This window comes from Callorhinus ursinus, unplaced genomic scaffold (genome assembly GCF_003265705.2).
Source record: "Callorhinus ursinus isolate GAN/ISIS: 27379988/994484 unplaced genomic scaffold, GSC_fseal_2.0 scaffold1, whole genome shotgun sequence".
In the NCBI taxonomy this organism is placed as follows: domain Eukaryota; kingdom Metazoa; phylum Chordata; class Mammalia; order Carnivora; family Otariidae; genus Callorhinus; species Callorhinus ursinus.
In genome coordinates this window covers 134,660,739-134,688,149 of record NW_027397063.1, presented here as the reverse complement: position 1 = coordinate 134,688,149, position 27,411 = coordinate 134,660,739, and the positions used below count along the sequence as shown (strand labels likewise).

Genomic DNA, 27,411 nt, shown 5'->3' with positions numbered 1-27,411 from the left:
ACTAAGTGGCATTGTCATATCAAGCTAGGTCATGAGAAACTTACATATCCAAAGAATATTAACTTAGCTACACTAGACATTTCATTACAAAATTGAAAGTTAACATGTTTGTTTTTTTGCTGAGAGTTAAGAAAAGAAATCACAAGAGAAAAAATATCTCTCTGCTATCTAAGACATTAGGAATGGAAATTTTTTTCCCCTAGGATATAGCAACAACAACAAAAATCCTCTCCTGACCATCTGCTGCTTCCTTCTATCAGAGAATGAAAAATATAACACATTTTTTTTTTCTTTGTAACCATTCTGGCCTGGGCTTCTGAAAACTCAAGACAAAATTTCAATATTCCATTGTAGTAAACTACCCATTGACAGTCTAAGCTGTTAATAAATTTATCTCCTCTGCTCTGTGACATTTGTTCCTTCTTCCTTAATTTAACTGTCTTTTTGAGTATTCCATTGTAGTAAACTACCCATTGACAGTCTAAGCTTTTAATAAATTTATTTCCTCTGCTCTGTGACATTAGTTCCTTCTTCCTTAATTTAACTGTCTTTTTGAGTGTGTCTTTAGTCATAAGGAATCTCAGCTTCTTTCTAAGACTGGGCAAGGTGCAAATCCTTATTACCCATTCTCCTAGGGCCTGAAGGGGGTGTAGATCTCTTTTTTATTCAAATGAATATCAATATTAAAAAAAAAAGAATGCTGGTAGAAAATTAGGTCACACAGGAAATAGAAGAATTGAACTTGTTCAGATCTCAAACTGTGCAAGTTTCTAAATTTGTTCTTTTATTCGATCTATGGAAAGTGTTTTCCTACATCATCGTAAAACAAGGGTTACTGCTTATCTAACAAGTAGATCTGATTTTTCATATTTTTAACAAGGAAAAGAAGATAGAGAGGAGACAGGCAAGAATAATGTTCACTACTTTTGCCTGTATTGATCAACCATGGATAATAACAGCTTAAACATATTATAAGCACTGCATTCTGGAGCTTCATAAGGAATGTTCAAGAGCTTACCAACCCTTTTCAGACTTCCCAAAAAGTTGGTGAGAGCAGAGATGAGGAAACACATGTACCTGGTAAAAAACAGTTGCTTCAGCTTATTTAAGCAAATTGGCAACTAAAAAGCTATTAGAATTCTACATTATGAGTGCAAAAGAAATGTTCTTCAGTTGTTTCAACCTTACTGATTGTCAATGACAAGATTTAATGATCAAATACACAAAACCAAAATTGACGTCAGCATGACTTTCCCTTAAATGTTGTTCAAAGAAGATGCACACTTTTGCCTTCCTTAGAAACCTTTGTCGGCATCCTTGTCTAACAGCACCTGTATGCTTGCAGTGTCTCAAGGTTTGCCAATGCAGAAATAGCCTATGAATAGTAGCCTATCGACAAGTATTTATTTAGTACCTATTCTGTGCAAGGGACAAAGTAAAAAGGGAGAGATATTGTGAATTATATGTAATACAGTCTCAAATAATAAAATTATACTCTAGTTGGCAAGGAAGAATTAGTCCTATGCCTCAGGATAAGATATCTATTATCTATCTATCTATTTATCTATCTATGTATTAATCATCTATTCATCTATCAGTCCACCCATACATCGATTTAACTGCTTATGTGAATATAACCTGATTAATTTGTGGGTTTTTTTGTATGATTAACAAATTATCTCTTAAAGTTATTCCTAAAGAGGAAATTTTAAAATTTCCTTTAATTTAAAATTTTTTTTAAAATTTCCTAAATTTAAAATAAGATGATATTATTGGAAAATGCCTTCCAAAGTGATTCCATTGCAGTAAAAAAAAAAAAAAAAGTGTCACATAGACATATAAGAGGGTTCTGGTATTTTTTCTTAAAGTGTCAGCTCTCTTACTTTATTGTTTGACTAGATTAACAATGAAGGATTTGATAACAGTCAAGTGATGAGACACTAATTCTTGGGGCTCTCAGAGGATGGGGATCCCATTTCCAGCTGGAGTGCTCAGGGAACTGGGCTTATGTCAACCCAGTGTAGTGATTGTAATGATTATTTTATGACACCCAAGTGATGTTAAAAACCCAGAAATGAACCCACAACGATATGGTCAATTAATCTTTGACAAAGCAGGAAAGAATATCCAGTGGAAAAAGACAGTCTCTTCAATAAATAGTGTTGAGAAAACTGGACAGCCACATGCAGAAGAATGAAACTGGACCACTTTCTTACACCAAACACAAAAATAAATTCAAAATGGATTAAAGACCTAAATGTGAGATCTCAAACCATAAAAATTCTAGAAAAGAACACGGACAGTAACCTCTTTCACATCGGCCATAGCAACTTCTTTCTGGATATGTCTCCTGAAGCAAGGGAAACAAAAGCAAAAATAAGCTATCGGCCCTTCATCAAAATAAGAAGCTTCTGCACAGCGAAGGAAACAATCAACAAAACTAAAAGGCAATCTACAAAGGGGAGAAGATATTTGCAAACGACATACCTGATAAAGGGTTGGTATCCAAAAATATATAAAGAACTTATAAAATGCAACACCCCCAAAATGAATATTCCAATTAAAAATGGACAGAAGACATGAAAACACATTTCTCTGAAGAAGACATACAGATGGCCAAAAGACACACGAAAAGATGCTCAACATAACTTATCATCAGGGAAATACAAATCAAAAGTATAATAAGATATCACCTCACACCTGTCTGAATGGCTCAAATCAACAACACAAGAAAGAACAAGTGTTGGTGAGGATGTGGAGAAAGGGGAACCCTCTTGCATTGTTGGTAGGAATGCAAACTGGTGCAGCCACACTGGAAGATATAATGGACATTCCTCAGAAAGTTAAAAATAGAGCTACCCTATGATCTAGCAACTAAACTACTAGGTATTTACCCAAAGAATACAAAAATGTGAATTCCAAGGTATATACGTGCACCCTAATGCTTACAGCAGCATTATCCACAATAGCCAAATTATGGAAACAGACTTAAGTGTCCATAGAGTGATGAATGGATAAAGAAAAAATATATATATACAATGGACTATAGCTCAGCCATAAAAAAGAATAAAATCTTGTCATTTGCAACAACATGGATGGAGGTAGAGAGTATAATGCGAAGTGAAATAAGTCAGAGAAAGAAATACAATATGATTTCACTCATATGTGGAATTTAAGAATCAAAACAAATGAACAAAGGGAAAAAAAAGAGAAGAGAGACAGGCCAATCAAGAAACAGACTTAAATCTAGAGAACAAATTGCTGGTTACCAGAGGGGAGGTGTGTGGGCGAATGGGTGAAATAGGTGATGGGGATTCAGGAGTGTACTTGTTGTGCTGAGCACCAGGTGATGTATGGTATTGAATCACTATATTGTACACCTGAAACTAATATTACACTGTATGTTAATTAAGTGGAACTTAAATAAAGACCCAAAAAAGAGGGAAAAAAAGTGCCCTGAATATTTCACCTCAATTCTGAGTGGAGAGATTGCGAAGGAGTACGTTGGAAGTTGGATGTGGGCAGTTCTCTAGAAGATGCCATGTTGAATGGGGGGGTGGGCAACAGGTCTAATTCATCATTAAGTGACACCTTCTGTGTCATACTATTGAAGGGCACACAGATGCCATGCTTGTGACAGGAGCATCATTAGAGGAACCAGGTTACCTATACCTTGCCCTCTCAGATGCTCACCAGACGTAATGCATGATATATACACCAAAGACCTGGCTGGAAGCTAGTGTCTGCTTTGCTTAGAACACCCATCCCGCCTGACGTCCAACACTTGTCTGCCTGAAAAGCTCCCTTATTCTTCAAAACCAAGTTCAGGAGTTACCTCCTCTGAGAAGCCTGTCCTTATTTTCTACTCCCTGACACAAAGAATAACTCCCTTCCTTCCTTTTACTATTTCTATACTTTGCACATGCTTTCATTGCCACCCACAGCTGAATATATTAAAAATATTTGCTATCTGACAGGATTTTGATCAAGGGGGAAGCAATTTTATTAAAACAGGGATGCAAAATGTAAATTTCAGCCCTACCTTTGGCAAAGATTCCTCTTAAGCAGGAGAAGAAAAAAAGTTTGAGGGCACTTTACTGGAATTTGTGTTAGTATTTTGAAAAATATTACTGTAAACTGTGTAATTTTTGACATTTGTTACCAAAGTAATTTTTTCCAAAGTATACCTGATTAGATCATATACATATATGTAATATATATTACCAACCCCAACTCTGGCACATTCTAATTGGTTGCCTAACAAAATCCAAGCTCATCAACACTGTTAATCATGATCCTGAATTATAAACATAGCACTGTGGTAGAAATAACTAGCTTCTTATGTTCCAGCTAAGGTTAACCTTTAAAGCAAAATAGTGTCCCAATAACATTCTGAGAGGCAAGAAATAATGAATAATATCTTTTGATATTTAAAAGTACTCTCAGTATTTGAACCCATTCATGACCATTTTTTAATGAATATCTACATATTTTACATAACTGCTAAGGTTTTAAGTATGAATGGACATTTTATTCCAATGTATTATGAAAGAACAAATAGTTCCATAGACGATCTGTGGTCTTATTCTCAAACCTTCAGTGATTTCGTAAGTAGTTTCTGTTGCCCTGGCAACATTTATAAAATAAATGATTTACCCTATCTCTATATGATTGTGTTGCCCTGGTAACTTGCTGTTACCTAGTCTGACATGGATTTTATTTTAGCTGTGTGCTTGCTTTCTCTAGAAATAATCCATAGAAAATAAGCCTTCACCAAATTAGATACTTAACATTGTGTTTCCATTTAATTATACTTAATATGCTAAATAGCTAAGGATGTAACGTTGTCAGTATTCTTACAAAGGAACTGGGAAATTCTGTTTTCCTGATGATGCAGCGATGAAGAAATTCTAAGTCCTATTTAAGGACACATTGGGGTCATGCACGATTGAAACTTTTTTTTCTTAGCGGCTGTGTGAGTCTCATGTTCAGAAGGCTGTGCCCGCAGTTCTAAAAAAGTAATACATTATTCCACAAACTATTCTTTCCTTTTAAAGGCCTATAGTAAAATAATAGAAAACCACATGCCAAAAGGCAGGTCACAAGCACACATTTGGATTTCAAAAGATTCTGGATTCATCAGTTATTCTAGTCACTCCTGTGCATAGGAGGCAGGGATATTGGATATCAGGCAATGTTCTCTCCAAGAAGCTTTCAGACGCTCTACTTGAAAGATGACCATTACCTCCAAAATTATTTCTATGGATAGAAAATGACTTGATGTACAGAGGCTTTGTATAATGACATTTTCATAATGCAAAAAAATTAAAAATTTTTTCCATTCATGATTGATTCATCCATTACTTCACTGGAAATTATGACTTTTTAACATACCTCAGTGACATAATTTAGTCTTTCTCCAATGTAAACCTAAACTCTAGACAATAGCACTGGGACCATAAAGCTAATAAAAGATCTGTAGCAAAATGTGCCAGACTGACAAATAAAAAGTTGTTCTTCAATAGACTACAATTTACCTTTCCAATCAAATCTTTCCCTTATTCCCTTATACAAACCCTTCACTTAATGCAGGCTATCTGCCTCTTGGCCCTTTGGAATAACTTGAGACTCACCCCCTAATATTTTTGTGTGTTATTTTCACCTGAAATGCCCTCTTTCTTTTCCTTTAACCTTATAAACACCCCCATCCTTTAAATTTATGTCTTTGTTCCTCCCTGTCCTTACCTGTCATTTTCAGTGCTGTATAATTGCTAACCTTAATACCTTTTCTGCTGATTTTAATTTAAATTCAATTAGCCAACATAGAGTACATCATTAGTTTTGATATAATGTTCAATGATTCATCTGTTACGTATAACACCCAGAACCTCCTACATTGTTGGTGGGAATGCAAGCTGGTACAGCCACTCTGGAAAACAGTATGGAGGTTCCTCAGGAAGTTAAAAATAGAGCTACCCTATGACTCTGCTGCAGATTTTTAATTATATCATCCTAAGTATATAAAACATATCCACAATTAGATTGTATGCTTTAGGATGGATTATTTCTTCTTCTCCTCCCTCATTTCCAAAAATACCTAAAAGAATATTCTGTACATGTTTAATGCTTAAGAATATTTTTTCCTACATTATATGTTAAAAAAAAAAAGAGAAGACAGTAGGAAGGGAAAAATGAAGGGGGGGAAATCGGAGGGGGAGACAAACCATGAGAGACTATGGACTCTGAGAAACAAACTGAGAGTTCTAGAGGGGAGGGTGGTGAGGGGATGGGTTAGCCTGGTGATGGGTATTAAGGAGGGCACGTATTGCATGGAGCACTGGGTGTTATACGCAAACAATGAATCATGGAACACTACATCAAAAACTAATGATGTAATGTATGGTGATTAACATAACAATAAAATTTAAGAAATGTAAAAAAAAAAAGAATATTTGTTCCTATTTGTTGATTTTTTCTCATTGTATTCAAGGTTCTCAATCTCCTAAAACACAGAGTCAATGAATGGTACATCTAGGGCCCAGTAAAAGAAAAACTTAGTCAAGTGAGCATTCAGTATTCAAGTATTTCTCAAATTTCACCACAATGAGGGTCATGTAAAAACTCCATATAGTCTTAAAAATTGCAAGTTATTGATCTGCAACATGGTAATGTCTGAAAATTTCTTATTACACCATTGGTGACTGATTATTTTTAATTTGCACAATATTTAATTTAATATATATATGTCCTAAAACATCAACAACTGGTCATGGAATAACTGACAATGTCAATTTGATTAAGACCATGCCATTTCAAAATACAATTGTTTTGATCATTTAGCAACTAAACTGTCAACTATGTAACAATCTGATAGAGCACTTCATGATTATTCATGATGTTCATAAGCCTTAATGCAATATAGTTTTAGTCTCCTGAGAACATCTCTGATAGGAGTAATAAATTATTTTATTAATTGGTTTGGTGGAATAAATCTGTCTCTTCCCCAAATCCAAGGTATTTTCTCATTTGACTTCCTTTAAATCTTTAAAAGTAGCTATAATGATACTTAAAATTGTTCCAGAATTTAGAGAAACAGAATCCTTCCAAATTATTTTTATAAAGCCCTTATAATTCTGATATTCAAATCAGACAAAAATTTACACCTATAAGATTATAACACTTAACAATTTCATTAATAAAGACTGATGCCAAAATAATAAATAAAATGTTCATAAATAGAATTGAGAAGTATGGTTCTAAGACGGCTTCATCATGACCAAAAGGAGTTTATTGTAGAATGGTTCTACCTTAAGAAATATTTACTGAAATTAGTTAAATAAAATTAATTACAAATACATTAATAAAGTGAAATTGATAAAATAATTTTAAAAACTCAATATTTTCTCAAAAGAACTTTGATTAAATTCAATATTTACATTAAAAAAACAAACACTTCATAGTGGCATTCTCATTAAGATAAAGAATCAATCAAAGAATATACTGCAATACAATTGGGTGAAAATAAGATTGTGAAATATAAATAATTGAAATGAGGTGGGAAATGAAATTATTTTGATGGCTTGGGAAACCCGAGAATCAATGAAATTGCCTACTGGAAATAACAGAAAAATTCAGAAAAATGGTTGGCTATAAAATTATTTCATACATGGGGCAGACGAACCTTCTTAAAGGTGGGAAACTCTGCAAAGCACCTAACCATAAACACAAGGGAATAAAAAACCTGCTAGATTAAAAGAGACTTAAAGAACACAATAACCAGATATAATGTGTGGTCATTAATTGTTTCCTTATTCAAGTAATCTAGTTTTAATAAAGGCATTATTTTATTGTTGAGAAAATTTAATTAGGGAAGATAAAAATTCATTGTCACGGGAAAGCGTAAATTATTAACTGAAAATTGTACTTTAAAAATAGCATGCATTGTGTGATCTCTTTTAGTGAAAGATAACACATACATGAATATGTGTGTGTATGTGTATGTATAGATTAGATGAGTAAGGAGATACAAATATTGATACAGAGGTCTGAAAAGATATATTATTAAATATTAACTGGAATAATCTCTGGGTAAGAGAAAATTGGTGTTTTGATATTCTATAAAACAGAATATTTCATTCATTCATATGTTCTAAGTTTCAACAATGCTTTTGAATAACTAAAAGATGTTTTTAATTTAAAATTCTAATATTAGTATGCAATGGATTATTTTTCTATACATCAAAGTGGCCAAAGAGAAAATATCATTAAAATTTTAATAAGTATAATAACAAAAATATTAAAATGCCAAAGAAAACATTTGAGAAATGTAAAGAGCATATATGGAGGAAAATTTACTTCTCTATTAAGGGACTCAAAAGACATAAAATAATTCTTGATTAAACAGTATGTTACTGGGCGGAGCAAGATGGCGGAGGAGTAGGAGACCTGGGTTTTTTCTGGTCTCAGGAATTCGGATGAATAGGGATCAAACCATTCTGAACACCAACAAACTCAACAGGAGATCGAAGAGAAGAGTAGCAACAACTCCCTGAACAGAGAAGTGACCACTTTCTGGAAGGTAGGACGTGCGGAGAAGTGAATCCGAGGCGATATTCGGGAGGATAGAGGGCGGGGAAGGGGGCCTCCGCCGGGCGCTTCTGGCAAGTGCTAGAGCCGCAGAGCACAAGATCGGAACTTTTAGAAGTTGGCTCCGCTGAGGGACGTCGCTCCAGTGGCTAAGCGGGGGGTGGAACCCTCGTGGGACAGTGTGGTCTCAGAAGCCTCAGGGTCACAGAAAAACCGGGGGTACCTGAGTGCGCCAGAGCTCCCAGGTATCGGAGCGGGGAAGCTGACTGCAGAGACGGAGCCGAGGCACGGGCTCTCAGCTCGGAGTTGCCATAAACCAGGATCCGCAGCCCAGTCGGGCCACTGCTCCTCCAGCAGGGACCCAGCAAGCCACAGATCCGGGGAGACTCCCCTTCCTGCCCGGGGAGGAGTGGCGCGGGAGCGCACCGCAGGGATCTGCTGGGTTTAGAGACTCCACACGGGGTCCGGAGCCAGAGAGAAATGTTCGGTCACAGGCCGGGTAATCATGGAGTGCGGCCAGAGACCGGGGAGACGGAAGTGACTGCTTTTCTCTGGGGGCACACTGAGGAAAGGGACCCCGAGTTCTCAGCTCCTCCGGGTGGAGATTGGGAGGCAACCATTTTCACCCTGGTCCTCCAAAGCTGTACCAAGAGCTCGCAGGGAACAAAAGCTACTGAGAGCAAACCTGAGCAGCTTGCTTAGCCCAGACCGACAAGGGCGGGGCAATTCCACCTCCGGCAAAGACAGTTGGGAACCATGGCAACAGGCCCCTCCCCCAGAAGATCACCACAAACAGCCAGCAAGCCAAGACCAACTTTACTGATCAAGGAGAATGGGAGAACTTCAGAGGTAGGGGAACACTGCACATAGAATTCATGGCTTTTTTTACGATGATTCATTAGTTTTGCAAAGTTAATTTTTTACCTGTTTTTTTTTTAATTTTTCTTTTTCCCTTTTTCAACCAACATCTTATCAATCCCTTTTTAAAAAAACATTTTTTATTTTTCATTTTTAGAGTCATATTCTATCCCTTCATAGTAGTTACCCTTATTTTTGGCATATATATGTATAAGTTGTTCTCTCTTTAAAATTTTGAGATACAGTTTCTTCTAACAGATCAAAATATACCCTAAATCACTAGTGTATGGCTTTGTTCTAGTCTCCTGCAGGATCACATTCTCTCCCTTTTGTTTTCTTTTTTCTTAAATCTTCTTTCATTTTTCAAACAACTTCTAATCTTATCAATTCTTTTATAAAATCTTTTATAATTTTCATCTTTACAGTCATCTTCCATCCCTTCATTGTATCAACCCTTATTTTGTACATATATAGGTCTTTCTTCCTTTAAAATTTTAGCAGGCACTTTTTTCTAACAGACCAAAATAGGCCCCAAATCTAGTGTGTGGCACTGATCTATGCACTAGCCTGATCATATTTGATCATATTCTCTTTTTTTTGTATTGTTCTGTTTTTGTTTTTATCTTTTTCTTTTTGTTTTTTTTTTTCTGTTTATTTTTTCTTTCTTTCCCTTTCTTTTCCCCTGGTTTCAGGTCTTTTCTGATTTGTATAGAGTATAGATTTTGAGAGGGGTTCTCTGTGCCTCCTGGATTTTGATGCCTGTTTCCTCCCTCACATTAGGGAAGTTCTCTGCTATTATTTGCTCCAATATACCTTCTGCCCCTTTCTCTCTTTCTTCTTCTTCTGGGATCCCAATTATTCTAATGTTGTTTTGTCTTATTGTATCGCTTATCTCTGGGGACGTTGTTAACCTGTTAGCATTTTGTTCTTTCATTCATCTATTCTCCTCTGGACAAAATAACAAGACGAAAAAAATCACCTCAGCAAAAAGAACAAGAGGTAGTACTGTCAGCCAGGGACCTACTCAATACAGACATTAGTACGTTCTCGGACCTTGAGTTCAGAATCATGACTTTAAAGATACTAGCAGAGCTTGAAAAAAGCATGGAAGTTATTAGAGAAACCCTTTCTGGAGAAATAAAGAACTAAAATCTAACCAAGTCGAAATCAAAAACGCTATTAATGAGGTGCAATCAAAAATGGGGGCACTAACTGCTAGGATAAATGAGGCAGAAGAGAGAATCAGCGATATAGAAGACCAAATGATGGAAAATAAAGAGGCTGAGAAAAAGAGAAACAACTACTGGATCACGAGGGCAGAATTCGAGAGATAAGCGATACAATAAGACAAAACAACATTAGAATAATTGGGATCCCAGAAGAAGAAGAAAGAGAGAAAGGGGCAGAAGGTATATTGGAGCAAGTAATAGCAGAGAACTTCCCTAATGTGAGGGAGGAAACAGGCATCAAAATCCAGGAGGCACAGAGAACCCCTCTCAAAATCAATAAAAATAGGTCAACACCCCGACATCTAATAGTAAAACTTACGAGTCTCAGAGACAAAGAGAAAATCCTGAAAGCAGCTGGGGAGAAGAGACAGGTAACCTACAATGGTAGAAATATTAGATAGGCAACAGACCTATCCACAGAGACCTGGCAGGCCCGAAAGGACTGGCATGATATCTTCAGGGCTCTAAACGAGAAAAATCTGCAGCCAAGAATACTATATCCAGCTAGGCTGTCATTGAAAATAGAAGGAGAGATAAAAAGTTTCCAGGACAAACAAAAACTAAAGGAATTGGCAAACACGAAACCAGCCCTCCAAGAAATATTGAAAGGGGTCCTCTAAGGAAAGAGAGAGCCTAAAAGCAGCATAGATCAGAAAGGAACACAGACAATATACAGTCAGTGTCACCTTACAGGCAATACAATGGCACTAAATTCATATCTTTCAATAGTTACCCTGAAGGAAAATGGGCTAAATGCCCCAATCAAAAGACACAGGCTATCAGATTGGATTAAAAAACAAAACCCATTAATATGCTGTCTGCAAGAGACTCATTTTAGACCCAAAGACATCCCCAGATTGAAAGTGAGGGGGTGGAAAACCATTTACCATGCTAATGGCACCAAAAGAAAGCTGGGGTGGCAATCCTTATATCAGACAAATTAGATTTTAAAACAAAGAGTGTAAGAAGAGATGAAGAAGGACACTATATCCTACTTAAAGAGTCTATCCAACAAGAAGATCTCACAATTGTAAATATCTATGGCCCTAACATGGGAGCAGCCAATTATATAAGGCAATTAATAACAAAAGCAAAGAAACACATTGACAACAATACAATAATAGTGGGGGACTTTAACACCCCTCACTGAAATGGACAGATCATCTAAGCAAAACAGCAACAAGGAAATAAAAACTTTAAATGACACACTGGACCAAATGGATTTCACAGGTATATTCAGAACATTCCATCCCAAAGCAACGGAATACACATTCTTCTCTAGTGCCCATGGAACATTCTCCAGAACTGATCACATCCTAGGTCACAAATCAGGTCTCAACCGGTACCAAATGATTGGGATTATTTGCCGCATATTTTCAGACCATAATGCTTTGAAACTAGAACTCAATCACAAGAGGAAAGTCGGAAAGAACTCAAATACATGGAGGCTAAAGAGCATCCTACTAAAGAAAGAATGGGTCAACCAGGAAATTAAAGAAGAATTAAAAAATTTCATGGAAACCAATGAAAATGAAAACACAACTGTTCAAAATCTTTGGAATACAGCAAAGGCAGTCCTGAGAGGAAAGTATATAGCAATACAAGCCTTTCTCAGGAAACAAGAAAGGTCTCAAATACACAACCTAACACTCTACCAAAAGGAGCTGGAGAAAGAACAGCAAAGAAAGCCTAAACCCAGCAGGAGAAGAGAAATAATAAAGATCAGAAGAGAAATCAATGAAATAGAAACCAAAATAACAGTAGAACAGATCAACGAAACTAGGAGCTGGTTCTTTGAAAGAATTAACAAGATTGATAAACCCCTGGCCAGACGTATCAAAAAGAAAAGAGAAAGGGACCCAAATCAACAAAATCATGAATGAAAGATGAGAGATCACAACCAACACCAAAGAAATACAAACAATTATAAAAACCTATTATGAGCAACTCTATGCCAGCAAATTAGATAACCTGGAAGAAATGGGTGCATTCCTAGAGATGTATCAACTACCAAAATTGAACCAGGAAGAAATAGAAAACCTGAACAGACCTATAACCACTAAGGAAATTGAAGCAGTCATCAAAAATCTCCCAACAAACAAAAGCCCAGGGCCAGATGGCTTCCCAGGGGAATTCGATCAGACATTTAAAGAAGAATTAATACCTCTTCTCCTGAAACTGTTCCAAAAAATAGAAATGGAAGGAAAACTTCCAAACTCATTTTATGAGGCCACCATTACCTTGATCCCCAAACCAGACAGAGACCCCATCAAAAAGTAGAATTACAGAACAATATCATCGATGAAGATGGATGCAAAAATTCTCACCAAAATACTAGCCAACAGGATCCAACAGTACATTAAAAAGATTATTCACCATGACCAAATGGGATTTATCCCTGGGCTGCAACATTGATTCAACATCCGCAAATCAATTAACGCGATACAATACATTAACAAAAGAAAGAACAAGAGCCATATGATCCTCTCAATAGACGCAGAAAAAGCATCTGACAAAGTACAGCATCCTTTCTTGATCAAAACTCTTCAGAGTATAGGGATAGAGGGCACATACCTCAATATCATAAAAGCCATCTATGAAAAACCTATAGCGAATATCATTCTCAATGGGGAAAAGCTGAGAACTTTTCCCCTAAGGTCAGGAACGCGGCAGGGATGTCCACTATCACCACTGTTATTCAACATAGTATTAGAAGTCCTAGCACCGCAATCAGACAACAAAAAGAAATCAAAGGCATCCAAATAGGCAAAGAAGAATTCAAACTCTCACTCTTTGCAGATGATATGATACTGTATGTGGAAAACCCAAAAGACTCCACCCCAAATCTGCTAGAACTCATGCAGGAATTCAGTCAAGTAGTAGGATATAAAATCAATGCACACAAATCATTGGCATTCCTATACACCAACAACGAGACAGAAGAGACAAATCAAGGAGTCGATCCCATTTACCATTGCACCCAAAACCATAAGATACCTAGGAATAAATCTAACCAAAGAGGCAAAGGATCTGTACTCAGAAAACCATAAAATACTCATGAAAGAAATTGAGGAAGACACAAAGAAATGGAAAAACGTTCCATGCTCATGGATTGGAAGAACAAATATTGTGAAGATGTCAACGCTACCTAGAGCAAGATACACATTCAATGCAATCCCCATCAAAATCCCATCCACTTTTTTCAAAAAATGGAACAAATAATCCTAAATTTGTATGGAACCAGAAAAGACCCCGAATAGCCAGAGGAATGTTGAAAAGGAAAACCAAAGCTGGTGGCATCACAATTCCGGACTTCCAGCTCTATTACAAAGCTGTCATCATCAAGACAGTATGGTACTGGTACAAAAACAGACACATCGATCAATGGAACAGAATAGAGAGCCCAGAAATGGACCCTCAACTCTCTGGTCAACTAATCTTTGCCAAAGCAGGAAAGAATGTCCAATGGAAAAAAGACAGTCTCTTCAACAAATGGTGTTGGGAAAATTGGACAGCCACATGCAGAAGAATGAAACCGGACCATTTCCTTACACCACAGACAAAAATAGATTCAAAATGGTTGAAAGACCTAAACGTAAGACAGGAGTCCATCAAAATCCTAAAGGAGAACACAGGCCGCAACCTCTTCAACCTCAGCCGCAGCAATTTCTTCCTAGAAACATCGCCAAAGGCAAGGGAAGCAAGGGCAAAAATGAACTAGTGGGACTTTATCAAGATAAAAAGCTTTTGCACAGCAAAAGAAACAGTCCAAAAAAACAAAAGACAGCTGACAGAATGGGAGAAGATATTTGCAAATGACATATCACATAAAGGGCTAGTATCCAAAATCTATAAAGAACTTATCAAACTCAACACCCAAACAACAAATAATCCAATCAAGAAATGGGCAGAAGACATGAACAGACATTTCTCCAAAGAAGACATCCAAATGGCCAACAGACACATGAAAAAGTGCTCAACATCGCTCGGCATCCGGGAAATTCAAATCAAAACCTCAATGAGATACCACCTCACACCCGTCAGAATGGCTAAAATTAACAAGTCAGGAAATGACAGATGTTGGTGGGGATGTGGAGAAAGGGGAACCCTCCTACACTGTTGGTGGAAGGCAAGCTGGTGCAACCCCTCTGTAAAACAGTATGGAGGTTCCTCAAACAGTTGAAAATAGAGCAAGCATATGATCCAGCAATTGCACTACTGGGTATTTACCACAAAGATACAAATATAGGGATCCGAAGGGGTACGTGTACCCCAATGTTTATAGCAGCAATGTCCACAATAGCCAAACTGTGGAAAGAGCCAAGATGTCCATCAACAGATGAATGGATAAAGAAGGAGTGGTATATATACCCAATGGAATATTATGCAGCCATCAAAAGGAATGAGATCTTGCCATTTGCAACGACGTGGATGGAACTGGAGGGTGTTATGCTGAATGAAATAAGTCAATCAGAGAAAGACATGTATCATATGATCTCACTGATATGAGGAATTCTTAATCTCAGGAAACAAACTGAGGGTTGCCGGAGTGGTGGGGGGTGGGAGGGATGGGGTGGCTGGGTGATAGACATTGGGGAGGGTGTGTGCTATGGTGAGAGCTGTGAATTGTGCAAGACTGTTGAATCACAGATCTGTACCCCTGAAACAAATAATGCAATATATGTTAAGAAAAAAAAAAAAGAAGATAGCAGGCGGGGAACAATGAAGGGGGTGGATATCAGAGGGGGAGATGAACCATGAGAGACGATGGACTCTGAAAAACAAACTGAGGGTTCTAGAGGGGAGGGGGTGGGGGGATGGGTTAGCCTGGTGATGGGTATTAAAGAGGGCATATTCTGCGTGGAGCACTGGGTGTTATGCACAAACAATGAATCATGGAACACTACATCAAAAACCAATGATGTAATGTATGGTGATTAACATAACAATAAAAAATTTTAAAAAAATCACAGAAGGGAGGGGGGTGGGGGGATGGGTTAGCCGGTGGTGGGTATTAAAGAGAGCACGTACTGAATGGAGCACTGGGTGTTATACGCAAACAATGAATCATGGAACACTACATCGAAAACTAATGATGTAATATATGGTGATTAACATAACATAATAAAAAAATTATTAAAAAAAACTGTATGTTACTAAACAAAAATGAGTCAAAGAAGAAAGTGAAAGAGAAGTAATAAAAAATCTTGAGACCAATGCAAATGGAAATATAGCATTCCAAAACTTAGGAAATGCAACAAAAGTAATTTAAAAGGGAAGTTCATGAAGATAAATGCCTACACTAAGAAAAAAGAAAGAGCTCAAATAAACAACTTAACCTTGAGCCACAAGGAAGTAGAAAAAGAATAAATAAAGCCCACAGTTTGTAGAAGGAAAAAAAATAAGAAAATCAGAGTAGAAATAAATGAAATAGAAACTAAAAAACAACAGAAAAGATCAATGAAGTAAGATCTGGTTTTTTGAACAGATAAGCAAAATAGACAAACCTTTAGCTAGACTAATCAAAAAAAAAAAAAGAGAGAGGATTCAAACAAAATTAGAAATGAAAGGGAAAGATTACAATTGATACCACACAAATACAAAGGATCATATGATCAATTACGCACACAAAAAATTGGACAACCTAAAAGAAATGATAAATTCCTAGAAACATTCAACCTATGAAGACTGAATCATCAAGAAATAGAAATTTGAATGACCAGTTACTAGTAAGGAGATTGGATCAGTAATCAAAAGCCTCCCGACAAACAAAAGTCCAGGACCACATGACTTCATCAGTGAATTCTACCACACATTTAAAGAAGAATTAATACCAATCTTTCCTAAACTCTTCCAAAAACGAGAAGATGAAAGAGTACTTCCAAACTTATTTTACAAGGCCAGTATTACCCTGATATGACAGCAGGCAAGGACACTACAAGAAAAGGAAATATAGACCATATCCTTGATGAACACAGATTCAAAAATTCCTAACAAAGTATTAGCCAAATCTAACAATGTATTAAAAGGATCATACACCATGATCAAGTGGGATTTATTTCAGAGATGCAAATACAAGGATGGTTCAACATTTTCAAATTAATCAATGTGATAATCACATTAACAAAATAGGTATCAAAATCAGAGGATCATCTCAACAAATGCAGAAAACGTATTTGATAAAATTTATCATCCAGTCATGATAAAACCTCTCAACAAACTAGGTATAGAGGAAATGCACCTCAACGTAATAAAGGCCATATATAAGAAAGCCACAGCTAACATTATACTTAACAGTGAAAAGCTTTCAGGAATAAGAAAAGGATGCTCACTCTCATCACTTTTATTCAACATAGTACTGAAAGTCCTAGCTAGAGCAATTAGGCAATAAAAAGAAATAAAAGGCATCCAAATTAGAAAGGAAGATGTAAAACTCTCTATTTGCTGATGGCTTGATATATATATAAACTCTAAAGGCTCTACCAAAAACCGTTAGGACTAATAAACAAATTCAGTAAGTTTCAGTATACAAAATCAATATATAAAAAACACTTGCATTTCTATACACTAACAACAAACTATCAGAAAGAGAAATTAAGAAAGCAATTCCATTTACAACTTCATCAAATATAATAATTTCACCTAGGAGTAAATTTAACCAGGGATGAAATAAATTGAAGAAGACACAAATAAATGGTATGTTATTCCATGATCATGAATTGGAAGAATTAATATTGTTAAAAGGCCCATACTACTGAAAGCAATCTACAGATTCAATGCAATCCCTATCAAAATTCCAAAAGCATTTTTTATAGAAATAGAGGGAATAATCCTAAAATTTGTACGGAACCACAAAGGACCCTGAATAGCCAAAGTAATCTTGACCAAAAAGAATAAAGCTGTAGACATATACTTCCTTATTTCAAACTATATTACAAAACTATAGTAATTAAAACAGTATGGAATTGGCATAAAAAGAGATGCACAGCCCAAGAGAACAGATTAGAGAACCCAGAAGTAAACCCATCACTATATGGTCAATTAATTTACAACAAAGTTGTCAAGAATATACAACGGGGAATAGTCTTCAATAAATAATGTTACAAAAACTGGATAGCCACATGCAACAAAAATGAAACTGCATCCCTATCTTATACCATACACAAAAATCAACCCAAATTAGATTAAGACTTGAACAGAAGACCTGAAACTGTAAAACTCTTAGAAGAAAACATAAGGGGTAAGCTCCCTGACCTTGGTCTTGGAAATGACTTTTTGGATTTGACACCAAAATAGAGGCACAAAAGCAAAAATAAACAGTAGGATTCCATCAAACTAAAAAGCTTCTGCACAAAAAAGGAAAACATCAACAAAATGAAAAGGCAACTTATAGAATGGGGAAAAATATTTACAAATCATATATCTGATAAAGGGTTAATATCCAAAATATGTAAAGAACTCATACAACTCAGTAGTGAAAAACCAAACAATCTGATTTTTAAAATGGGAAGAACAACTGAATGGGTATTTTTCCATGGAAGAATACAAATGCCCAGCAGGCACATGAGAAGGTGCTCAACATCTCTAATCATCAGGGAAATGAAAATCAAAACATAATGAGATATCACTTCATTCCTGTCAGAATGACCGTTATGGAAAAGACAAGAGATAACAAGTGTTAGCGAGAATGTAGAGAAAGGAAGCCCTTGTGCCCTGTTGATGGGAAAGTAAATTGATGCAGCTATTACGGAAAACAGTATGAAGATTCCTCAAAAAATAAAAATTAGAACTGCATATGATCCAGGAATCCCATTTATGGTATATATTCAAGGAAATGAAAGCAGGATCCTAAAGAGATATCTGCACTCCCATGTTCATTACAGTATTGCACAACATCTTGCACAACAAGAGCCAAGATATGGAAACAACCCAAGTGTCTGTCTATGGACGAAGGGGTAAAGTTGTTATATATACATACAATGGAATATTATTCATCCATAAGAAGGAAGGAAATCCTGCCATTTGTGACAACATGGATGTAACTTGAGGGCATTATACTAAGTGGAATAAGGCCGGCAGTGAAAGACAAATATTGCACGGTATCACTTATATGTGAAATCTAAAAGGAATAAATACAGCAATCAATCAAACAACCCAAACTCAGAAACACAGAATAGAAAAGTAGTGTTTGCCAGGGTTTGGGGGGGGGCGGGATTTGGGGAAAATAGGGAGAGGTTGGTAAAAGAATACAAACTTCCAGCTATAAGATGAATAAAGTCTGAGGATCTAAGTAAATCATGATGACTATAGGTAATAACACTGGAGTATATAATTGAAATTTGCTGAGAGAATGAAACTCAAATGTTCTCTCTCTAACACACACGCACGCACACACACACACACACAAAAGATAATGGATATGGTAATTACCTAGACGGTGAGAGTCCTTCCATAATGTATATATGTATCAAATCACAACAACACTCACTTTATGTGTCTCACAATTTTATTTGTCAATTTTACCTCAATAAAGCTAGGGGAGAAAGTAAAAAAATCTTGAGTAAATGGAAGGACTTATTTTTTTTTAGAAAAATTCATTGTACATATATCATATTTTTATATTTCCCATTAGTTAATATATAAATTCAAAGTGATCTCTATCAATATTAAAGTGGACTTCTTTAACTTGACAAACTGCTACTAAAATTAATTTGGAAATATAAAATAGCTAGAAAAATTCTTGAGAAACAAAACACTAGAAAAATTCTTGATAAACAACAACAAACAATAATGTTGGGGATTAAGTCCTGTCAGATATATATGGTATTATGAAGTGATAATTAAAATACTAGAGTAATGGTCAAAAAGTAGATCAACAGAACAGAATTGATTCCAGAAATATACCAAAGATATAAAGAGAGTTATTGTATGATTAAAATTGAAATAAAATTTTACATCGGTGGAGAAAATATAGATGATTTATACAGCAAAAGTCGTTATGACAATTGGTTGCCCATTTGGGGAAAAAAGTTGGACCAAAATCTCATACCATATTGCAAAATAAACTCCAAAAGTAACAAAACTTGAAAATAAAACTTACTATAAACACAATAATAAAATCTATGGTGATACAATGTTTTATGTCAATTTTATCTCAATTTAAAAAAAGTTATTAAACTCAAAAACACCAAAGTAACAAAAAAAAAACCAGTAAACAACGACATAGGGTGTTTTATTATTTATTTTTAACCTATAGTGTTTTAAATCTTTTTTTTTTAAGATTTTATTTATTTATTTGACAGAGAGAGACACAGTGAGAGAGGGAACACAAGCAGTGGGAGTGAGAGAGGGAGAAGCAGGCTTCCTGCGGAGCATGGAGCCCAATGCAGGGCTCGATCCCAGGACATGACCTGAGCCGAAAGTAGACGCTTAACGACTGAGCCACCTAGGCGACCCTTAAATCTTTTTTTTAATAAGGTATTTCACATGGGAGTCCAGATGCTCTAAAGCAGGGGATGGCAAAACACAGCCTATAAACCAAATGTGGCCCTCACCTGTTTCTGGAAATAAAGTTTCTTGAAACTCAGCCATGCCAAGTCATTTATGTACTGTCTATGGCTGCTTTCACTCTCCAACCACAGCACTGCCTAGGTGTGAGAGAGACCATACAGCTCACAAAACTGACAATATTTATGCTTGGATCTTTACAGAAAAAGTTTGATGATCCTTGCTCTAAAGGGAAAAACTGGTAAATACTAAACACATAATACTAAATACTAAAGTCCTGCATGATGAACACCAAAACATTAAATTAAAAGGAAACAGAAAACATCTAAATTGTCTATGACAATGTTAACTAACTGCAATAACAGCTTTTAAAAAATAGGAGATCAACACCCCAAAAGAGAAATGAGCAAATCACATGAACTTGGAGCTCCGGGGGGGCGGGGGGGGAATTAGTCAACAAACATGAAAAGCAACTCAACTCTTCTAGGACTCAGAGAAATAATAGTAAAACATCAGCAAAATACCGTTCACTATTTATCACATTAACAAAATATTTGAAACTTAAGAATGCCCAGTGTTAATTGAGGCCATGGAGAAATAGACACTCTCACTTGAAGTACAATTGACAGTAATGTATATCAAATCTTAAAACACACATACTTTTTGTACCAGCAATTTATCCTACAGATATTTTCTCACAAGTGCTCAATATTACAGTCTTGACTTTATGATCAAGTACTAGAAGCAACTTAAAGAACTGTGACTAGGAAATTTGTTAAATGCCTTTTGGTGCATTTATATAACGGCATATTGTGAAGTGTTAAAAAATATGACATAGATCTATATGTGATTCATGCAATGACATACAGTACATTCTTATTATTGAGAAAAAGTAAGTCAAGCGGCAATACAATATTTGTAGAGCGATCTTGTATAGACGTTAAAAATACATATACATTTACACACAAGTACATACAGACTTCCATATGCATAAAAAACTGACTGGATGTGACATAAAAATTTATTTACTAGGTTTATTTCTGGAGAGTAGAATTGGTAAGTGAAGGGGTCCTAAGTGGAAAGTCCCTTATGCTCTATGCACTTATGAATTATGAGCCTTGAGTTTCATTGTTTAATGGGTTTTTTTAGATTATTGAAAACTTATTGTAGAACTTTGAAGTTATATTTAACAATGGAAAGCCAGCACTATTTTTTTTTTTACAGTAGTCAAGGTCTAAGAGGCTTTCTGTGTAAATGGTTTTGTTCATATTCACTTTACCCCAGCAGTATATTTAAAAGGAGGTAAGGCTCTAAAGAAGATGCTCCTGCTAAGGTTATTCTCACTCATTTGAATTATCTTCCAGTAGAAATAGTATAAATATGTTAGAGTCGCTGTCATTTTGTTTTTGCTATGTAGTTAAAAAAAGATTTGGCCTGTAGATATATATTTACCAAGTTAACTCCTTTGATAGCCAAAGCATTTTGACTTTATTACTTTGCTAATGAAACTATGAGATTTAGGATTTTTGCTCAGCTCAAGTGTTGCAGTAAAAGGATAATATCTGAAAAACCTTGCTTTCTGAACAGAATTCAAATGATTTCAATATTCTTTCCACATTAGGTGATGGGTTTTTACAGAAAATACACCTATAAATTTGTAGCATACAACCTCTAAAACTAAGCCTCTAGGCCTTGTCTGTTTCCTGATAAGGAATGACCAAATCAAATGTTCTGGAGATTTCTTGAACAGCCTTGTTGTAGAGGGGGAGTTTATATTTACTCTTTAGCTATCTACTTAAAGTTTATTAATCATAAAAGTCATAATTTAACCATGCATGGCAAGAAACCATCCAATGATTCAATAGGGCATCTTCCATTTCTTAGACTACTGTAATTAGATAACTGATTTGTAATTAAGTAAAAATGAAAGCTGACCTTTCTCCTTGAGATAATATAATGCTAACCATATGAAAAACAGAAGATTTATGATTCAAATGAGCCTAAATTCAATTTAAGGGAATAGGACTATGCTTCTTCTTGGGAACTATCATCTTTTCGCCTTGTCAGCACAGATTTAACAAAATACCCAATGTATTGCAACACAGGAATTACAATTGTGCATTCATATAAGATCCCAGTGTAACATGATGCTATGCAGAGTAGATATTTGGTGCAATCCATCATCTATTAAAATTCTGTCAGTGTGATGGGGAATTTCAAAATACATTACAGAAGTCTGCATTGAGAAGCTGCAATGAATAACCGATTGCACTGACAAAAGTCAGCATTTTTGCTTCCTCACAGCAAAAAGTGAGTTCCTAAAGTCATCTAACAGTGCTCTCTCCTTGGTGTCTATTCAGGGGAACAGTGACAAAGTGTGAACAGAAATGTTCTTGCTGCTCTAAGTGGGGTTTGACAACTTCCCAGGGGACCTGATAAGGTCTCAGAGTCCACTAACTGACAGAGAACTGTTTCCTTGCACAAACACCAGGATGATAGTTATAATGCAGTCAAGGAGAATTTATCCCCTCTTCCTTAAAAGTGAAAAGCCTCAGGGTGCTTGGGTGGCTCAGTCGGTTAAGTGTGGGATTCTTGATTTCGGCTCAGGTCATGATCTCGGGGTGGTGAGATGGAGTGTCGTGTGGGGCTCCGTACTGGGTGTGTAGCCTGCTTAAGATTCTCTCTCTCTCTCCCTCTCCCCCTCACCACCCTTTCTCCCTCTACTAAAAAAAAAAAAAAAAAAAAAAAAAGAGTGAAAAGCCTCTCAGAATCTTTTTCTAAATCTACAAAGTATAATACAACACAACTCAAAATTAAATCTCTAAAGAAACAAACTTAAATGGCACACTTCACCTTTATGCTTACTATTTCTGTTCTCTCGTCCCTTGCCTACTTCTTTTCCTTCTTCCCATCATTTCATTTCTCTCTTGCTAATCCTCACCTGTCTTCTCCCTCCACTCGCATTTTAACCATTCATCTACCCTGGAAAAGACCAGAGGCACAGTGTTCTACTTTAAGACTTTTCTGAAGTCTCTTTGGATACAAGCCCGGTTGAAATCTTGGAGTCCTTTGAGTCAGGCCTGAAAGAGAACCTGAAGGGCTTCCAGCTCCAGTGTAGGAGTCAGTGTGCATTCACAGTGATGGGGGAGAAACATGTTTACACTTTGAGCTTATACATGAGATTTTCTCAGAATGGCGGGAGAGAAAACATGAGAGAGAGAACAGTTGTAAGCAAATCAGAATTATGGGCAATGTATTCAAGATATGTAGATAGTGTACACCTTGAATTTATTTGTAAAGTAGGTTCCAGTTACCAACATAAAGAAGGTACCCAGTAGGCCTTTTTTTCCTGGCTTAGGTACTGAATGGTTTAGTAAGTAAATGAAAAATGTACCAGTCTAAGCAATTTGTCTTATTTATAGCCATAGGGCTATCTCCAAAAACTCATTAGCAAAGTAAGTTAAATAAATAGTACGAATGTGGTAGAAATAGGTGATTATTGCTTATTCTCAACTTTCTTCTGTACCAACTCTCATGTTATATAATTGGGCTAATCTCAAGTATAATGTTCAGTGTACTCATATAACTAAGTAATAATAATAGTAATTTGCTGAGTGTTTGCTATTTGCCATACTAAATTTTAGGAGCTTTAATACCTTATTTCTTTTAATGAAAAAAGTGCATAATTATTTAGGCATTAGTATGTCTATATTAAAGATGAGGAAATGGTGACTCAGAAAGTTTAATTGCCCAGAGTTGCATAACAGAAAGGTTTCCTATCTCAAAGAGCCTAACCAACAACTCATGCCATTAATCATCACATCATTCATTCATTCTTCTCAGATCCAGATATTTGTTTTATCTGTCTTAGATTGCTTAAGTATTTTTGTATTTTAACATTTATTATTTATTTTGTATTTATTAATCGTACAGTGATTAATTTAACTCCCATTTTGATGATGAAATTAAGACTGGTTGGGTAAGGTTATTTATGCAATATAGACAACTAGCAAGACTGTTTCAGGGAAAAGATTGATGGCACAAACTCTGTTTCCATGACACTGTTTAGCCTATTATTCCATGTTAAAGACAACAAAGTGGTGGGTGGCCCAGGCACTCCTTTTTCCAGGAATCTGCCCCAGCCACAAATATTGTATTTTAAACCAAGTAACCTAAACTCAAACATGATGCACTGTCTAGTCACAGGAAGTGAGTGATATCAGTGAGCAGTAGCCATAGCAAGGAATATCCAAGGGGATAAATTAACATACACACACACACACACACACACACACACACACATACACACATGCACAGAGCTATTGCTGGAGAAAGATGTATGAGAAATAACACATCCAAAAATGGGGCTGAAGCCATGCTGGAGTGGAGGAGGAGAGGAAGAAAAATTTTGCTAATGTCCTGAGTGACAGCTGAAGTAAAGATACATAGAAACATCTTCCCTTCTGCTCACAGTTCTAGAAGTACTGGTAGAATCTTACATATTTTGACATCTGGGAAAATATTTGGATTTTTGCAGATGTGCATTCCCTTTGGCCACAATGAGATGATCTGTCACCTCAGTGTGAGGCCTAAGCTATCATTAGTGCCCTGTATATGAAGATATTATTTTTTATAAGGTAGTTTTTCCCTTCTAGAAAGTCTCCACTTTAGAACTTGGCCGAACTTCTCTTTCCCTGTGTCGGCTCAGTCTGTGCTATATATTGGCTTGGCAGTGTATATTGTATTTTATCTCATGACTTGGATATGAAAGTGTAGCCTGGATTCATTGTATGTTGATATGATTTATAGAACATAGACCAGAGGAACTCAGGAATCCCCCAAGTTGTGTAAATAAGAGTAAATAGAGGAATTTGAAAAATATGGTGTAAAGTTCTGCATACTAAGCTATATATATTTTATTCTTTAAATAAAAAACAATCAAAACATTAAGAGCAATGAGAAATGTTCCTTCTTTTTTTAAAAAAATGGACAAAACTCAAATATGAAAACCAGGTGTTATGATCCTTTGACTCCAAGAAATGGATGCCTCTGAATTTAGTTCCCTGCTCTTTAATGTGTGCTAACTTATTGATATTTAGCTTTTAAATGGGTTAAAATGTAGCATTGCTTTTTCCCTGTACAACTAATACATTCTATTGTAAGAAGGATAACGTCAATAATAATGTATAGCATGTCATACTTTAAAAACTGTTTTCACATATGCTCTCAACTGATCCTCCCAATAGCCCCATTAATATAGTGACAGAAAAGGAAACAAAGGCACAGATGTGAGCATGCTCAGGAGAGTATTCCACAGACCTCGTCACATGACTTTCTGTCCAGTTCTCCAACCCCCCTACTTCCCATTCTCATGAATATATATTGCTATTGAAATCACTCGATCTTATACTTCTACAGAGCTAGAAAACCTGGAAAACCTAGACAAAGATAAATAGAATCATTAGCCTTCAGTCTAGATTCTAATGAAATATGTAATATTTTCCCTTGGGATTTAAATAATATTGTGCCACAAAATGGGAAATATAGCAAGTAGAAAATAGAGTTAGAATATTTTTAGAAGAGATTTTCCACTAAAGAAAAAAAGAGAATGGCTCTAGTTATTTAACCTAAAAAAAAGTATCTAGCAACCTTGCTTTCTATCTATATATATCTTCATCTATTAGTACACAACTATCTTCATGCTTCAAATATATTGCTTTGAGTCAATGCTTGGGCATGATACTAAAAATTGCCCCCAAAGCACATCCAACTGCATCCAAAGAGAATAAGCATTACAGAAGAAGTAAAACAGACTTTCTCCCTATAAATGGATTAAATTGTCCAGAGTTCAGAATTCCTGCATGAAGTAGCAATTTCCCATTCATAACAAATGGTAGACATCAGCTTAGGAGGTTGACTGCTATTTCCTCCAAAGTTTGTTCTCTCTCTGTCTCATCGCTTTCTCTCTCATCTCTCTCTTTCTCCTTCTTTCACCTCTCTCTCTTTCTCTCTAACTTTACCATCTATCTATTGTACATGCTTTTGTAGAATTTCAGGAACAGCTTTTCATCTGGAAAATATGGCTGCCTGAAAGAGGTATGGAATATAACAAAAGCTTTACCCCAAAGCTTCTATGCATTACAAAAGCTTGCACTTGGATAATAGAAATATTTAGCCTCAGGTGACTGAGAACACTTACTGTTGGTTGCATAACGTATGGCGGATGAGGCATCCATGAAGTACTCTGGACCTATGCATCAAACAGCATTTATTAGCACAAAGCAATCACAGAGAGAACTTGGTTCTTGCGTTCAGTGGAGTCACACTAGGTCATAAGAAAGTGGAGTCCATCTGACTTTATAGCTAATTAGTGCTCAGAACTAAGGATAGAAAGGAAATTCTTGGACCTGGTTAATTTGGTCCCCGAAACATGGTAAAATGTAAGCAAATTCCTACTTCACTGGTGCTGGCTGCAGTGCCCACATGGGCCAGGCTGGGCCTTGGAGCATAATTTGAGGTTGGTGTCAGAGGCTAGAGCCTTAGGCTAGTCCTCAGGGACCTGCTACTTAGAGGTCAACTCCCAGGGTAGAAGTAAGTAACGAAGAGTTGACAGCTAAGACTTCCTCTTTTTCTGTCATTGTTTCTAATTTCAAATTCTCAAGTGATCCCATCTTGGAAATAAGTCCAAGTGGTCAAAGTTGGGAGGAGAATTAAAGAGATCAATCAGAAATTTGGGGGAATGATTTGGGCTAAACTCAAGTTAAGCAAGTTTGTGATTTTTTTCTTTCATGGTAATCGGTATGGCAAATAAAAATGAGAATTTGAGCCAACCAACTGTTCAGAAATGTGCCTTGTCAGCCAAATGAGAAAGTCAGCTTGTAAGGGCTGATTGTCACATAGAGAACCCTGAACACTTTGTTTTCAATACGCTCACACTAACAAAATCGCCAATGAACTTTAGGTTAAAAAAGAAAGCGGTGAAAGGCGAGAATCAACAACAGAGGAAATTGCTCTGATTCCTTTTTTAAAAAAAAGGAGCTAGAGTTAAGTTCCACTTATGAGCCCTCCCAAGTGAAATCACTTTTCTGTGGATATTTTATTCATGTCACCAAAGTGCTCTACACTGGGGCTCACTGGGTGGTCTTGGCTGAAACATAGGCCTGGATTTTTTTAAAAATGCGTAAAACACACACACACACACACACACACACACACACACACACACACACAC

The 27,411-nt window shown here is 36.1% G+C and overlaps 1 protein-coding gene across 9 annotated transcripts in view; it reads right to left on the bottom strand.

Annotated features, from left to right (window-relative positions):
- The window catches only part of RBMS3 (RNA binding motif single stranded interacting protein 3), a 1,359,336-nt gene that overhangs the window by 89,860 nt on the left and 1,242,065 nt on the right, over nt 1-27,411 (bottom strand). For 7 of the 9 annotated variants that reach the window (XM_073901133.1, XM_073901128.1, XM_073901118.1 and 4 more), the window contains one exon: nt 26,380-26,430. The exons of the other annotated variants lie outside the window; for them this stretch is intronic. In XM_073901133.1, coding sequence (XP_073757234.1) covers nt 26,380-26,430 — 51 coding nt within the window. The remainder of the gene's footprint in view (nt 1-26,379; nt 26,431-27,411) is intronic. 9 annotated transcript variants of the gene reach the window in all.